At 39.1% G+C, this 13,856-nt stretch overlaps 1 protein-coding gene across 4 annotated transcripts in view; it reads left to right on the top strand.

Moving 5' to 3' along the window:
- NUCB2 (nucleobindin 2) overlaps window positions 1–13,856 on the top strand; it is a gene marked incomplete at its 3' end in the record, with an annotated part of 39,077 nt that overhangs the window by 9,216 nt on the left and 16,005 nt on the right. For all 4 annotated transcript variants that reach the window (XM_080640786.1, XM_080640785.1, XM_080640787.1 and 1 more), the window contains exons 3-5: window positions 1,872–2,015; window positions 2,818–2,925; window positions 9,530–9,656. In XM_080640786.1, the coding sequence (XP_080496912.1) occupies window positions 1,872–2,015; window positions 2,818–2,925; window positions 9,530–9,656 (379 nt within the window). The remainder of the gene's footprint in view (window positions 1–1,871; window positions 2,016–2,817; window positions 2,926–9,529; window positions 9,657–13,856) is intronic.

The following is a 13,856-nucleotide window of genomic DNA, read 5'->3' on the forward strand; positions in this document are numbered from 1 at the left end:
GCTTATTTATTTATTTTTTAATATATGTTTTATTGATTTCAGAGAGGAAGGGAGAGAGAGTTAGAAACATCAATGATGAGAGGGAATCATTGACTGACTGTCTCCTGCACACCCCACACTGGGGATCAAGCCTGAAACTGGGCATGTACTCGGGCTGGGAATGGAACCATGACCTCCTGATTCATAGGTCTGCATTCAATCTCTGAACTATGCTGGCTGGGCATCATTTTATTTTATTACTCGAGGCCCAGTGCACGAAATTTGTGCACGGGGGCGGGGGGTCCCTCAGTCTGGCCTGCACCCTCTCCAATCCAGGACCCCTCAGGAGATGTCCAACTGTTGGTTTAAGCCCGGCAGTCGGACATCCCTCTTGCAATCTGGGACTGCTGGCTCCTAACCGCTCACCTGCCTGCCGACCTGATCCCCCTAACTGCTCTCCCCTCCTGGCCTGATCCCTCTAACTCAGCTGTGGGCAAACTACGGCCCGCGGGCTGGATCCGGCCCATTTGGCTGTTCTATCTGGCCCGCGGAGCCGAAAGAGCGGAGGGTTCTCTTGCTCTCCCCTCCACTCCTTTACTTTGAATTTATATTAGTTCACACAAACACTCCATCCATGCTTTTGTTCCAGCCCTCCGGTCCAGTTTAAGAATCCATTGTGGCCCTCGAGTCAAAAAGTTTGCCCACCCCTGCTCTAACTGCTCTCCCCTGACAGCCTGATCCCCCTAACTGCTCTCCCCTGTTGGCCTGATCCCCTTAACTGCTCTCCCTTGCCAGCCTGATTGCCCCTAACCACCTCTGCCTGGGCCCCGCCACCATGGCTTTGTCCGGAAGGACATCTGGAAGGTCGTCTGGAAGATGTTTGATCTAATTAGCATATTACCCTTTTATTAGTATAGATTATTTTTAAAATATATTTTTATTGATTTCAGAGAGAAAGGGAGAGGAAGAGAGAGAGATAGAAACATCAATGATAAGAATCACTGATCGGCTGCCTCCTGCATGCCCCCGACTGGGGACAGAACCTGAAATCCAGGCATGTGCCCTTGACTGGAATTGAACTTGGGACCCTTCAGTCCAAAGGCTGATGCTCTATCCACTGAACCAAACCAGCTAGGGTTGGGCATCATTTTAATTCTTGTAGTAGACCCTCTGGAGCTACTGAGATCCTCTGGAATGGAAGCTGAACAAGCAAAATTTGAATCATATTGTGGGACCAGCAATAGTTGCTCCTTGTTTGTTTCAATCCTGTTACATCCTGCTGGATATTTTATTGACCTATTTATTTGAAAAATTATTGACCAGAAATAATTTTAGCAAATGACTATTGGCTATGGTAATGATTAATAAGGTTAAGGGAATATTTGTAGCTAGTTATTTGTTTCTTTTGATCAACTTGTGCCCATAGAACACCTTTTTCACAAAATTAAGTTGAAGCTAATTAAATATTATATCCAGAAGTAATTTTGGCTCTCTAATATTTTAATTGAGGAAAAAATGATTTTTTTTTTCTTATTCTCTCTTTTTAAAACATGGGCCATTTCTTTTTTTAAATTTTGAGTCCTTCATTGCCATCTTTATTTGAAGCTTTTATAATTAACCAATTGTTTTCTTATACTATATAAACTGTTAAAATTTTATTTCCTTGTCTTTTTAATTTTAGCTGAAAAGCATTTCTCCCTTGATTTCCTTTAGTGCTATATTTTAAGCATTATTTTTATGTTATAATCTATTTTAACCCTTTTCCTAGAATTCTTTTGTTGGATTAAACTTCTTGAAATTTAATATATTATTAATGTGGCTTTGGGAATTCATGTATATACAGTCTGAAAACATCTTTTCAGGACTTTTTTATAATTATACCTTTATTTCAGATGAGGTGGAGTACCATCCTACAACAATATTATTTTCTCTCGGTTACATGTCTACTTACTGCTCTTGAAGCTGTGCCTATAGACATAGACAAGACAAAAGTAAAAGGTGCTCAGCCTGTGGACAGTGCAAAGATAGAACCACCAGTAAGTCAAATGACAAATATAACCTTATGGGAAGAATTTTAACTAAAATACTGCTAATATTTATTAGTTATAAAATTGGACATTTAGAAACTATTTTTGAAATAGCAGTGAAAAAGAGTATAGGACAAGCATATATTATTTAATGTTAGACAATGTTTTTTAATGCAGTTAATATATATATGTATTTATATAAATTTAAATATATTTTTATTGATTTCAGAGAAGAAGGGAGAAGGTGAGAGAGATAGAAACATCAATGATGAGAGAGAATCACTGATCAGACTGGGGATTGAGCCTGCAACCTGGGCATATGGCCTGACTGGGAATTGAACCATGACCTTCTGGCCCTAGGTCAATGCTCAATCAGTGAGCCATGCTGGCCAGGCATAAATGTAGTTAATATATTAATTAATGTATAGAAGAATTAATCACAATACATTTCTAATGTAGAGCTAACCAGCCAAAAAACAAACAAACATTGTATTCAAAGGAGAGATAAATGGCAATGAGGAGAAACAGGTACCAATGGTGTAAAAGCAATTAATATTTTTTTGAAGTCTTCATTGACTAAGCCATATAGAAAACCTACATTTATGTAACAGTAAAACACAATTTTGGTGTGATCCCTGAAACATGGTTTTTGCAACTCTTCATTTGAGATTTTTAACTTTGACTGCCCAAACTATCAAAGTAGTTCAATGCTATTTTGCTAGACTTCTTTGTTGTTGTTGTTAAATTGAGATCTTTAGATGCAGGGAAGGAAAATCTTTCAGAAGCTTATTGTTTGTCTCTTAATTTGAAGGATACTGGACTATATTATGATGAATATCTCAAGCAAGTGATTGATGTGCTGGAAACCGATAATCATTTCAGAGAAAAGCTCCAGAAAGCAGACATAGAGGAAATAAAGGTAAAAGTAATTAAATAATTATTTAAAAAATATTTGAACATGCCTGACACTGATCTAAGTGCTGGGGATATAAAGAGAAGATTCACTCCCAGCCCTTATAGAACCATCAAGGGAGACTAACATCCAGAAGATTATTAAGATGAGTAGATAATATATTTTGGATATACAGAGGATGGATTCATAATTCAGTAAGAAGCAATGGGGAAAGGCTCGGGAAGTCATTCTTTTTGGTGGAGATTATGTCAGTGCTTAAGGATGTGACTAAGAAAAGGAAAGAGACTGGGAGGCATCCAAATAAGAGATATACAGGGAATTGGAAGTAGTAACAGTTGTTGGAACCTAGACTTAAAAGTGGAGGCCATGATTGGCTAAAAGATGAGGTTGGACAGAGTCATGGGTTAGATGATAGAGGGCCTTGTGCATTATGTTAAAGGGCTTGGATCATGATGTGAGGACAGAAGGAAGCTAATCAAAGGTATAAAATAGGTTAAGTTCTGGTGTCTTAATCAGGTCCAGATTAATAGAAGAGGTAATGGGCCACATTTTATGTCAACAGGGGCGATTTAGCCCTAGCCAGTTTGATTCAATGGGTAGAGCGTGAGCCTGCCGACTGAAAGATCCTGGGTTCGATTCTGGTCAAGGGCATGTACCTTGCTTGTAGGCTCCTCCCTGATCCAGGCCCTGGTAGGGGCTGGTGCAGAAGGCAACCAATCAATGTGTTTCTCTCACATTGATACTTCTGTCTTTCCCCTTTCCTTCCCCTCTCTCTAAAAAAATCAATGGAAAAATGTCCTCGGGTAAGGATTAAAAAAAAAATTAAAAAATAGGGGAGATTTAACTATTTGCTTCTGTCTTAAGGATACTATTAGACATAATTATAGCCCCAAACATCTCCTTAGTACTCATAATAAAGAAAGGGAGTTGTAAAAGACTTACCAGAGAGATTCTTTTTTAAAAAATATATTTTTATTGATTTCAGAAAGGAAGGCGGGGGGGGGGGGAGAGAGAGAGAGAGAGAGAGAGAGAGAGAGAGAGAGAGAGAGAGAAACATCAATGATAAGAGACAATCATTGATTAGCCGCCTCCTGCACACCCCCCACCAGGGACCGAGCCCGCAACCCGGGCATGTGCCCCCAACCAGAATCAAACCCAGGAACCCTCAGTCCACAGGCTGGCACTCTATCCACTGAGCCAAACCAGCCAGGGCCCAGAGAGATTCTTTTAAAGCTCATCCTTGAAGGGTGATGAATCAGTTTAGTTGGGTTTATCTTAGAGTCAGCAGTAAAAAAACTTCCAGTGATTTAATATTAAACTTTCAGTTATATCTCTCAAGATAATGTTTGCTTATGCTATTTTTGTTTATTTTTAAAAACTTTTCTAAAAAAATATCTCATCCATTTCTAGAATCAGAATTAGAGACCTTTGTTAGAAGGAACCCTTCTGGGTCATCCTTATTTTAGTCTCTGTGCATGAATTCATGCACCAGGCCTCTAGTAGGTTATAAAGTGTTCCCTCCAATAATTCAAGTGCCCATCTGGCCCATACATAGTTATTACAATATTGTTAACTATATTTCCTATGGCCCTAACCGGTTTGGCTCAGTGGATAGAGCGTCGGTCTGCGGACTGAAGGGTCCCAGGTTCGATTCCGGTCAAGGGCATGTACCTTGGTTGCGGGCACATCCCCAGTAGGGGGTGTGCAGGAGGCAGCTGATCGATGTCTCTCTCTCATCGATGTTTCTGACTCTCTATCCCTCTCCCTTCCTCTCTGTAAAAAAGTCAATAAAATATATTTAAAAAAAAAAAAAAAAAAACAACAACTATATTTCCTATGGTTTATCTTACATCCCCATGCCTATTTTGTAACTATCAATTAGTACTCTTAATCCCATCACCTTTTTTCACCCCCCAGCACTCCTCCCCTCTGGCATTCATCAGTCTGTTGTCTGTATCTATGTCCTTTTTATGTTTACTATCTCTTTGTTTAAGTTCTCACTGAGTTCATCTATTCTTACCCTAAGTTCCTTGAACTTTCTTATAACCATCGTTTTGCACTCTGTATCTGGTAGATTCCATTTTATTTAGCTCTTTTTTTCTAGGGATTTCTCATGTTCTTTCATTTGGGACATGTTTCTTTGTCTCCTCATTTGGGCAGCCTCTCTATTTGTTTCTGTGTATTTGGTAGATCTTCTATACTTCCCAGTCATGGTAGGTTGGCCTTATGTAGAAGGTGTCCTGTGGGACTCAGCAGTGCAGATTCCCTGACTACCTGAGGTAGGTGCCCCAAGAATGTCTCTTGTGTGGGTTATGTGAACCCTCCTGTTGTAGTTGAGTCTTGATTGCTGTTGGCCCATTTGAGGGTGCATTGACTCTCAAGTTGGTGACTATGAGGATTGACCTGGCCATAGTGTATGAACTGCTGTGTGGGGGCTGATACCATGAAGTAGAATTCATCCAAGCAGGGTCTGGCGCCTGCCAAGATCTCCCTTTGGGTGTGCTGCTTGTGGAGCTAATTAATGTGATCTGAAGCCAGCCACTGGGTGTGTTGGTTCCGGAGCCTCTTGTGAGGGACTCTCTGGTGCAGGTCAGTGTCAGATGCTACCTGTGACTGGCCCTGCGCTTACCTGTTTGGAGTTGCAGAGTGATCCACTGTTTGCGGCTGTCTCTGCTGGGCTGGGTGTGCATGGGAGGGGACAAGCTGCATACTAAGTCTTGCTTCCACCAGTACAGAGCCCGAGGCAGGCCAGTCAAAGTCCCAAGTTAATCTGAGATCTGCCTCCACCTACTGGTTGCTTGTTAAGCTCACTCATTGACCATACACAAGTTGTGTGAGATAGGTTCTCTCAGTGAGTCACCAGGTTGATACAGATTCAAACTCAGTGCCAGTGCTGCGTCTGAGGCCATTCAGCAAAAGTCTGAGGGTACACCAAGGCCAGTTGCCACCTGCCTGGGGCCTTTGTGCCTTTGTGGTGGGGTGGGGTCTCAGGGCTTTGCTAGGGTAAGGCCATCAGAGTTCATCAGGCTAAAACAGATCAAGATTTGGCTGTGTGGAGGAATGGCTCTGCACAGGAACAGTGGTGCTGGTCTGGTGTGTGAGAGAAAAATGGCCTTTGCCCTAGAACCATACAACTCAGACTCTCCCTTTTTGTCTGCCACCCCCTGAGTCTCTCCAGGTCTCCTCCACAGCCCTCTAAGAAAGTCTGCACCATGGGCCCAGGTTGGAGACTGTGACAGACTGGCAGGGCAGGGCTTGCAGGAGTCAGCAGGGAGGCACTAGTGCCACTCCAGGCTGATGTCATGAGGAGGTAGGGGCAAGCCCAACCCCAGAATGTTGGTGCCACTCAGGTGCACAGGAAAAAAAAATGGCCTTTGCTTGACAGCGACACAACTCAGTCTCACTCTGCATGACTCTGGTACTCCTCGAGTTTTCCCGAGCTTCCTCAAGAGCTCCTCAATAAATTCTGCACAAGGGGTCCAGGCTGGAGGGCATGACAGACCTCTATACCAGAAAAGTGATCCTGGCAGGGCAGGGCCTCCAGGAGTCGACAAGTAGGGGCTATTGCCACTCCCAGGCTGATGGCTTATGGAGGGGAATGCTTGGCCTAGGAATGATGGCATCCGTGGATGGTGTGGGAGAGGGACCTAGCACAGGGACATTTGCTGCTGTCTCTCCAGCCCTCTGCTCACAGCTATGCCATTCAATCTCTTCCAGTATGACTTCGGTCCCCTCCAAAATGCTGATCCTCCACTAGAGTCCAGATTGAATGCTGCGAGTGAGATTTTGTGCACTGGCTCTTTAAAAGAACAGTCTCCCTTCTCACCAGGGTGGGTGGAAGCTCCACTGATTGTCACAGCCAGATACTGTGTGGGCTCAGATTCTTGGCTCTGGTGCTATGGGTTAGGGAGCCTGGTGTGGGGCTGAGGCCCCTTGCTCTTCCAGAGACCTCTTCAGCCGAGATATTCCTCTGGACTCTTTTTTTTAAATATGTAACGTATTTTTATTGATTTCAGAGAAGAAGGGAGAGGGGGAGAGAGAGAAATATCAGTGATGAGAGAGTATCATTGATCAGCTGCCTCCTGCACACCCCCCACAGGGGATTGAGCCCCCAACCCAGGCATGTTCCCTTGACCAGACTCGAACCCAGGACCCTTCAGTCTGCAGGCTGACGCTCTATTCACTGACCCAAACCAGCTAGGGCATCCCTCTGGATTCTTACTCCCCCTCCCCACCCCCCTCACGTGAGTGTGGAGCCAGCCCTTTTCACATCTCTGCTCTTCCTACCAATCTCCATGTGGGTTCCTCTGTATATCCTTAGTTATAAGACTTCTGTTCATAAAGGGAGGGAAATAATAAAGAAAATAAAAACCTTGGGAATATTAAAAAAAAGACTGTTCAGTTAGTCTTTAGATGGTTATTCAGGTTGATTGTTCCAACTTTAGTTGCAGCTCTGACATTGATATGGTCTAGGGAGGAGGTCAGTGTAACTTCCATCTACTTCATTGCCATCTTGCTCTGAACTCTGACTCCCTCCCTTCCTTCCTTCCTTCCTCCCTTCCTTCCTTCCTTCCTTCCTTCCTTCCTTCCTTCCTTCCTTCCTTCCTTCCTTCCTTCCTTTCTCTTTCTTTCTTTTTTAGGTTTCATCTGAATACACATTTATTAGATAAATATTAGAGGTTATCACATCATTTAACTACATACAGCTTTGCACCAATGACTTCTTAATTGTTAAATCTAGTGAACACTTTTTATTCTCTTCTTACTGAGCTCTTTTACTTTATCTCAATGGTTCTCAGATTTCAGGGTTGGTTCATACACAGATTTAGGCCCCACCTCCAGACTTCCTGATTCAGTAAGTCTAGGGCCTGTATTTCTGAAGTTCCCAGCTGGCACAGATACTTCCACTTGGGGGCCACGCTTTGAGAACTATTGTTTCATCTAGTAATAATGACCATTCTCTCCTTGAAATATACTGCTGTTTTTGCTTCTATAACAGTATATTTCCCTAGCTCTCCTTCCTCTGTGAACATTCTTGGTCTCCCTTGTGGGGTTTCTTTTCTTTACCGTCTTTAGCAGGTCCCATTGACTCAGTCCTAAAGGGTTTGCCTGATTGCCAGTTAGACTTGCAGTTTGTGATTGCAAGTGCACTTACAAATAAGAGAAAGTAAACCACTAGCTATTTTGTTTATTAAATCTTGGAACATGTATCTGATTACTTACCTATGAAAAAAGTAATCAAAGGAGTCAACCTAAAAAACATGAATTTTGGAGGTATTTATATATGGGATGACTATAGCTGAAGTAGGCCAAGTTACTTAAAAAAAACCCTTTATTAAATATAATTCATATACCATAAAATTTTCCCCTTTAAAGCTTAATATTCAGTGTTTTTTTAGTATATCCACCAAGTCATGAAGTCATGTAAGCATTACCACTAATTTTAGGACAATTTCATTTGCCCCCAAAAGAAACCCTGTACCCATTAAGCAATCTCTCCCCATTTCCTTCTCTCCTTAGCCCCTGGCAACCATTAATCTACTTTCTATCTCTATGGATTTGCCTATTCTGGACATTTCATATGAATGCAAGTATGCAATATATGGCCTTTTGTGTCTGGCTTCTTTGACTTGCCATAATGAATAAAAACATATGTTTTCAAGGTTCATCTCAAAGTAGCAAGTATTAGTATATTGATTCCTTTTTATGGATGAGTAATATCCCATTGTATGGATATTTCATTTATTGGTTGTGAATTCACCAGTTGATGGACATTTGAGTTATTTCTACCTTTTTGGCTAGTATGAATAATGCTACTGTGAACATTCATGTACAAGTTTCTATGTAAACATATGTTTCAATTCTTTAGGTATATGCCTAGAAATAGAATTGCTGGGTCATATGGTAACTCTGTTTAACTTTTTTTTTTATAAGAGAAAGTTTATTTAATTTGTATTTATTGATTTTTAGAGAGAGGAAGGGATGGAACGAGGGAAACATCAACTTGTTGTTCCACTTATTTGTGAATTTATTGGTTGATTCTTGTATGTGCTTTGACCGGGAGTTAAACCCACAACCTTGGCATATCGGGACGATGCTCTATGAGCTCCTCGGCTGGGGCAAGAGAAAGTTATTTAGAAAGTTAGAGGCAGAAGAAGTGAGGTGTAGAAGAAATGGGCTCAGAAAACAAATTATAGAAGCAAAAGCTCTCCTTGGAGTTTAGGAGAAAGAGAGGCAAGGAAAATGCCCCTGGGGAAGGGGGTGGGGAAAGGTGCAGGCATGTTTCTTAGAGAGAGCGGCTGTGTTTAAATTTTTGAGGAACTGCCAATTCTTTTCCCAAAATAGCTGCACTATTTTATAACTCAAGTAACTTTTTGAGTTTCTCCTTTGTGTTTTAATTATGCCTTTATAAATTTTATGCTTTTAGATATCTTGATTTTAGACTTACAAACTGAATATTTTCTGAAAGAAAATGCTTTCATAATATCAGATTTACCGAAATTAGTCAAAAGTATCTATCTCTACTTTATTATAACCCTATTTTTAATATATGGTATCTGTTCTAAAATACAGTGTAATAGATAAAACTAACTTATTATTTTGTCAACAGAGTGGGAGGCTAAGCAAAGAGCTTGATTTAGTAAGTCACCATGTGAGGACAAAACTTGATGAACTGAAAAGACAAGAAGTAGGAAGGTTAAGAATGCTAATTAAAGCTAAACTGGATTCCCTTCACGGTAAGTGCTACATAAAAGGTAGAAAAATTTCAAAATCTGGTTGTTGAGGTCAAATTACATTAATTGGCATATATCATGTTTCCTAGTCAAAATGTAATGTTAGATTAATTTGGCTTTTCTGAATTTTAAAAATTTAATTATTTGAATAGTTAATACATTCACATCATTAAAAAATCAAAATGATTGGCTTAAAATAATTATATCAATAAAAAGGAAGAATGAAAAGTAATGAATTAAGCCACTGATTTAAATGAGGAAAAATAATATCAAAGTAAACCAAAAGAAAATAGAGAGAGAAAATCTAATTGGAACAATTTTCATAGTTGAAATAGAAAAATTGTCAGAGAGCTAGCTTCACAAAAAACACCAGCCTGGACAGTGTCAAAGGGAGTTTTATCAAATCATTAAAGGGCATATTGTGAATGCTATTTAAACTGTTCTAGAACATAGAAAAAGAAGGAAAGCGTCCACACTCTTATTATGTATGATGTCAAAACCAAAATTATTGTTGTCAAAAGGATTCTAGCCCTAGGTGGTTTGGCTCAGTGAATAGAGCGTCCGCTTGCGAACTGAAGGGTCCCGGGTTTGATTCTGGTCAAGGGCATATGCCCGGGTTACAGGCTCAATCCCCAGTAGGGGGCGTGCAGGAGGCAGCAAATCAATGATTCTCTCTCATCACTGGTGTTTCTATCTCTCTCTCCCTCGCCCTTCCTCTCTGAAATCAATAAAAATATATTTTAAAAAAATATCCTCCAGCCCTGGCTGGTTTGGCTCAGTGGATAGAGTGTCGGCCTGCAGACTGAAGGGTCCCAGGTTCGATTCTGGTCAAGGGCACATGCCCAGGTTGTGGACTCGATCCCCAGTGAGGGGCGTGCAGGAGGCATCCAATCAATGATTCTCTCTCATCAATGATGTTTCTATCTCTTTCCCTCTCCCTTCCTCTCTGGAATAAATAATAAATATATTTAAAAAAAAATATCCTCCAGTAAGGATTAACAAACAAACAAACAAACAAAGAGACAATTTGTCAAATGCCCTTCTGTATATATGTCAAATGCAACACAGGCATTTGATAAAATTTAACATCTCTTCTTAATTTGATAGTAATCAATAGCTACTTTTGTATCATGATCATATATGTTCAACTCAGCTACGTCATAGTTAATGGAGAAACACAAGTATGTATCATAACTAAAATGAGGAACAAGACAATTGATGCTCACTCTTACCACTATTAAATAAAATTTTGTTGGAGGTACTAGCCAAAACAATTACAAAAATGAAAAATAAATTGAGGTGAATTAATTGGAAAAGAGGTGATAAAACCATCTCTATTTACAGATGACGTGTTTGGAAAACCCAAAGTACTTGGCTGAAAACTTAGTATAAACAACAGGAAAACTCATCAAGGTAAACTTATTATACAGAAATCAGTATATTTCACATGTACAAACAATAGCCAGTTAGAAGATATAATGGAAGAAAATACTCCATTTGCAATACCAACACAGATAAAATACCCAGAATAATCCAATTAAGAAATGTACAAGATGTACAGACAAAAAATGTAAAATACTCCTAAAAAACACAAAAGTAGATTTGAAAAAAATCAGAAGACATAATATTTTTTTTGATGCAAAAACTCAACCTGATAAACATGTCAATTCTCCGTAGGTTAATTTATAAATTTAACATGATCCAAATAAAAATATGTACTTTTTCCCCCTGGTACTAGCCAAGTTAATTTAAAAGTTCATATGAAAAAGGAAACAAGCAAGGAAAGCCACATACCTCTGAAAAAGAAGAATGAAGAAGGCCTAGATATATTAGGTGTTAAAATATATCACTATGCCTCAGTCATTAGAAGTGTATGTTGGTTTTTTGTTGTTGTTTGTTTGTTAATCCTCATCTGAGGATATTTTTCTATTGATTTTTAGGGAGAATGGAAGAGAGAGGGAAAGATCGATGTGAGAGAAACACATCGATTGGTTGCCTCCTGCACAAGCCCTGACCAGGGCCTGGGCCAGGGAGGACCCTGCAACCCAGGTAAATGCCCTTGATCGGAATAGAACTTGGGACCCTTTGGTCCACAGGCCAACACTCTATCCACTGAACCAAACTAGCTTAAAACTGTATGTTTTTTACATATAAGTAGAAAGACCAGTGGAATCAGGCTAGAAATTCCAGAAGTAAAATTAAATACACACAGAACTTAGTTTGAATTAAAGGTGATATCTAATTTTTAGTGGGAGAAAGCTAGATTTAAAAAATAATAGTGTCAAGACAATTGGGTATCCATTTGGAAAAAGGTACATTTAGTTCTGTATCTTGTATATAAGTTAAAATAAATCAAAGATTTAAGTGTAGAAAATAAAATAATAAAAGCATTAGGTGACAACATAGGTGGATTCCTTTATTATTTTAGAATAGCCTTTCCAATAATGAATGAAAATCAAGGGGCCAGATTTAGCAGGTGGGAGACCCTTCAAGCTGGCTCCTGTGTCCTTGTGACTTGCCCCCATAGGTTGGTTATTTGGGTGATGCATTGTCATTAATAGAATCTGAACATTTACTCTTTGTGGAATAATAGTTTTTAATCTTAAGATAGCATAAGAACCGCCTGGGGAGCTAGTTAAAAGTACAGATAATTGGATCTCAACCCCAGATATTCAGATTCTGGGCATGAGTAATCTGCATTTTAAACATGCACCTCTGGTCAATGGATTATATTGAGAAATGCTCGTGTAGATCATTAAACTCCCTGCTGGTGAATAGATTTAGAAAACAAGTACCAAATACTCATTATCCTGAAATTAAGGATATCAATGAGAGGTAAACTGAGCTCATACTATACTCTTTCAGGTTACCAGGCACACAAGGTAATTTCATCCTTGAAACCAGCCTAAAGTGTTTTGAGATTTCTTTCTCCTTAGACAACCTCTATTTCCTCAATCTTGGCAATATTTTCTTTATTTCAAGATAGAGACTGAATTCTGTTATCTAAAGAAAACAATATAATAAGCTTAGAAAACATGAATATTTTGTCATTGATTCAGAATTTATGAAGTGAAATTTCTGATAATTTGAAGAAGGGTTTCAAGGATCTTAATTTGGGGGCAAGTATAATTTTTAAAGTAGGTAATATATTCACATGGTTTAAACCCAGAAAGAGTAAGAAGTTATAGCAAAAAGTTCCCTGATATTTTTGTAACCTGCCAGTTCCCACTTCCCCTAACACAATTCTTCCCAAGTTCCTTTATTCTTATATAAGCAAATGTAAAAAAAGTTCTTATTTTTCATCTCTTTGTATATATAAGCTAGCATAAAATACACATTTTTTTTGCCTTATGTTTTTCCTTTAAAAGTATATTTTGGAGGTCTTTCTGTATTAATACATAGAGACCATCTTCATTTTTTAAAAACAGCTGCATAAATTTCCATTACATGGAGAAACCATAATTTATTTAGCCAGACCCCTGTTGATAGACATTTATTTTTTTTCTACTGAACACTCTTGTACATATATCACTACGTATCTGTGTAAGATTACTTGTAGGATAAGTTCCCCACAGTGAAATTGTTAAACTGAAAGACATATGTATTTGTAATTTGGATAGACATTGCCTCCTCCACAAAGGTTGTATTAATACACATTCCCACCAGCAATAATTTCTCACAGCCTTGCTAACAATATGCATCTTCAAACTTTAGGAGTTTTGCCATTCTGTTATATGGTATTTTAGTGAAGTTTTAATATGTATTTCTCTTATTTTGAGTGAGGATAAGTGTCTTTTCATATATTTCACTGGTCATATTCTTTAGGACTAAATTTTATAATACATCTTTTCTTCATAAGTAAAACTCCTAGAACAGTGCCATACTAATAATTCAGTAAAAGCTTGGTTGAACTAAATTTAGCAGTTTCTTCCTTTCTTGCATGACATAATGTCCCAGGCTTATCTTGTATTTACCCTGCGCAGCCCAGGAATCAGGCATTTTTGTGAGCATTTCTGTTAGTTTTTTAGTGTGAAATTATATTACAATCCAAGGGCTGACACTAGCTGTGCTCATTGCTTCTGGAATATATATTCTTCTTGGCACTTTCATCAGATAGAGTTAGGGAATACATGCATGTCTATACACATATACATGTATGCACATTTGGGTATATATATATACATATATATACATACATGCATA

The sequence above is a fragment of the Plecotus auritus genome (assembly GCF_963455305.1).
Source record: "Plecotus auritus genome assembly, chromosome: 9".
NCBI classification, from domain to species: Eukaryota; Metazoa; Chordata; class Mammalia; order Chiroptera; family Vespertilionidae; genus Plecotus; species Plecotus auritus.